This window comes from Oratosquilla oratoria, chromosome 31 (genome assembly GCF_046742065.1).
Source record: "Oratosquilla oratoria isolate Oo_2021 chromosome 31, ASM4674206v1, whole genome shotgun sequence".
Classification (NCBI taxonomy): domain Eukaryota; kingdom Metazoa; phylum Arthropoda; class Malacostraca; order Stomatopoda; family Squillidae; genus Oratosquilla; species Oratosquilla oratoria.
In genome coordinates, this window is record NC_134807.1 from 25,126,421 (window position 1) to 25,128,920 (window position 2,500).

The 2,500-nt window shown below is 52.9% G+C and overlaps 1 protein-coding gene across 1 annotated transcript in view; it reads left to right on the forward strand.

Annotated features, from left to right (window-relative positions):
• LOC143041496 (uncharacterized) overlaps positions 1-746 on the forward strand; it is a 22,385-nt gene extending 21,639 nt beyond the window's left edge. The window contains exon 4 of the mRNA XM_076213445.1: positions 1-746. This exon is cut by the window's left edge and continues 55 nt beyond it. Coding sequence (XP_076069560.1) covers positions 1-734 — 734 coding nt within the window. The 3' untranslated portion in view covers positions 735-746.
• The last annotated feature ends 1,754 nt before the right edge of the window (positions 747-2,500 follow it).

A 2,500-nucleotide genomic window follows, 5' to 3' on the forward strand; every position in this document is an offset into this window, starting at 1 on the left:
GCACCCACCCCTACGGCGTGTTCCCTCCCTCGGCACCCCTGCCCCTCCAGGCCCCGCCCCTGCCGCCCACCATCGGCAGCCCCTTTGCCAGCCTCTCCTACCCGCCTCCGTCCAAGACCCTGGACTCGATGTTCCACACCGGAAGCGCCGCTGGGGCCACCAGGGTTCCTCCGACGTACCTCCCACCTACTTCGGTGTCCGCGGCCGTCTCTCCGGGGCTCCTGCCGAGTTCGGCCTACATGCCACCTTCCCCTCTGACGATGCTCCGCGATCTCCCAGGAGCGAGCCCCTACGGAAGACCCCCGACACTTCCCCCGCCTCTGCTCCCCTACGCTCCTTCCTTCACCTCCGTCTTGGCCCAGCTCTCTCAGAGGTCGAAGTTGGAGATGCCTTACCTGGCTGGCCTCCAACCGTACCTGCCGGCGCTAGGAGGCCTCCCTCCCTCCACACTCACCTCCTCTCTCTCCACCTCCCCTCTCACCTCCTCACTCTCCACCTCGCTCGCCTCCTCGCCCATTCCCTCGGGGTTGACGCATGCGGGGTTGTCCTTCTCCTCCCAGCTCAGGGGATCCACCCCGATAGGTCTTCAGGGTCCTCCACCTTTGGCGCCTCTGACCCTGAGCATGGACGACGCCGAGCGTCGCCAGGCGTCCCTCCAGGACCTCCGCCTTAAGGCCAGAGACCAAGAAGTCAAGCTCGAGCTCCTGAAGAAGGCTGGGGAAATAGCGGCTTAAAGTTCTTGGGGAGCCGTCGGCGTCCTGCTCGAAGACGCCAAGCTAAATCGAAAGTTTCGAAGTCCGTCCTAGGCTTAGTGTTCCTCCCGTCCACCGTGAAACCGTCCAATGCCCGCGGTCGTCTGTCCGGTTATCCGTCCGTTTCTGGACACACGTCCTTCCTCTTCTCCCGTCTGGAAACTTCCGAGGATTTCCGAAAACTTCGGAGACTTCTCCGAAGAGGTTGACATCGATGAAGAGGAGGCCCCTTTTGCTCGCTGCAAAAGACCAAAGTCGAGGACGCTCAAGACTAGAAACTCCTCTTGAAAGTGATTGTATTCCAAGAGGAGGAAATCCACCGCTGCTGCAGCAGCAGCAGCCTGTGGAATGGACCTCCTGTGCAGCTGACCAAGCTCTCGATCCTGCCCAGTGCAGCTGGTCGAGGATCGTCGTCGTCGTCATCGTTGAGCGTCGACACAGGAATGAGAATATTAGCGTCGAGCAGTGATCGACGTTCTCTATTAGTGTTTGGACAGGAGACCATTGCACGCCCCTCTCGCTACCAAACCTTCTCACTCTGCTCCCCTCCCTTCCTCCCTCCGTTCCTCCATCCCTCCTGTTGCCCCGTCCCGCCCTCTGAACTACTCTCACTCATCTACCACTGCTCACTCACTCTCACTCTCATTCTCTCTCCCTCTCCCTCCATCCCTTTTTCTCTCTATATCCAACCCCTCTTTCTTTCTCTCTCCAACCTTTCCCCCATCTCTCTCTCTCTCTCTCTCTATCTATCTCTCTTTCTCTCTCTTTCTCTCACTAACTTCCTCTCCCCCTCTCCGTCTCTCACCCGTGCCCTCTTTTATATATATATATTTTTGAGCGTCACCCATCCATCCAACTCGGGACGTTGAGATAATGAAGACTGCAGGCGGAGTGATGCATCCGAGGAGTCGGATGGTCACCTGCGTCATGAAAGGTCTGAAAATGAGCAATGAACATGAGGAGGGTTCATACCTTGAATGCCTCGCTGAACACATCTACTCACAATATGTGGGCAGACTTATATCTTATCAAAGTCAACCCGTTGTTCCGTTGTAGCTGAATCAAATCGTCGAGTATCATTAGCTGAGTGTTTATATGTTTGTTATGGGTAAAGAAGATGAGGATATAGTTTGAGCAGATTATGTAGAGTGATGAGTTGTTATTGTCTTGGAGTCTGAAGAGCCGTGGGTTTCTACTTCTGGCCTATGGGCTTCCTGGTAGCCCAGGCAGGTTTAGAATGTGGACCACAATGCAAAATCTAGTGTGACTTAACAGATGCCTTACGATTAAGTTCAGCGTTAATGTGGTTAATGCAGGGTAAAAGACAGCAACACATACAGTGATTAGTCGTTATTCTCTTGGAGTCTGAAGAACAGTGGGTCACTCCCTCTGGCCTATGGACCTTTCAGTGGTCCAGGGAGGTTCAGAATGTGGATCACAATCCGAAGCTAGTGTGACTTGGTGAATCATTATGATTAATTTCAGCCTTGATATGGTCTATTGCAGGTTAAAGAACAGCAACACATAAAGTATGAAGTCCATTGAAGGTTAATCATCTCTGATCTAATGGATGAATATGGATGGAGATTTCAGTGGTGATGAAGGAAAATGGTGATCCGATATCTTGTCATGATAAACATGACCAGTGATGATGATGATGGTGATGAAGCAATGAAGAATATACTCTTGGTTCATATCATGGCGTTCGTGATATGAGCAAAGGGTTCTTGATGCTATGATGATTCATG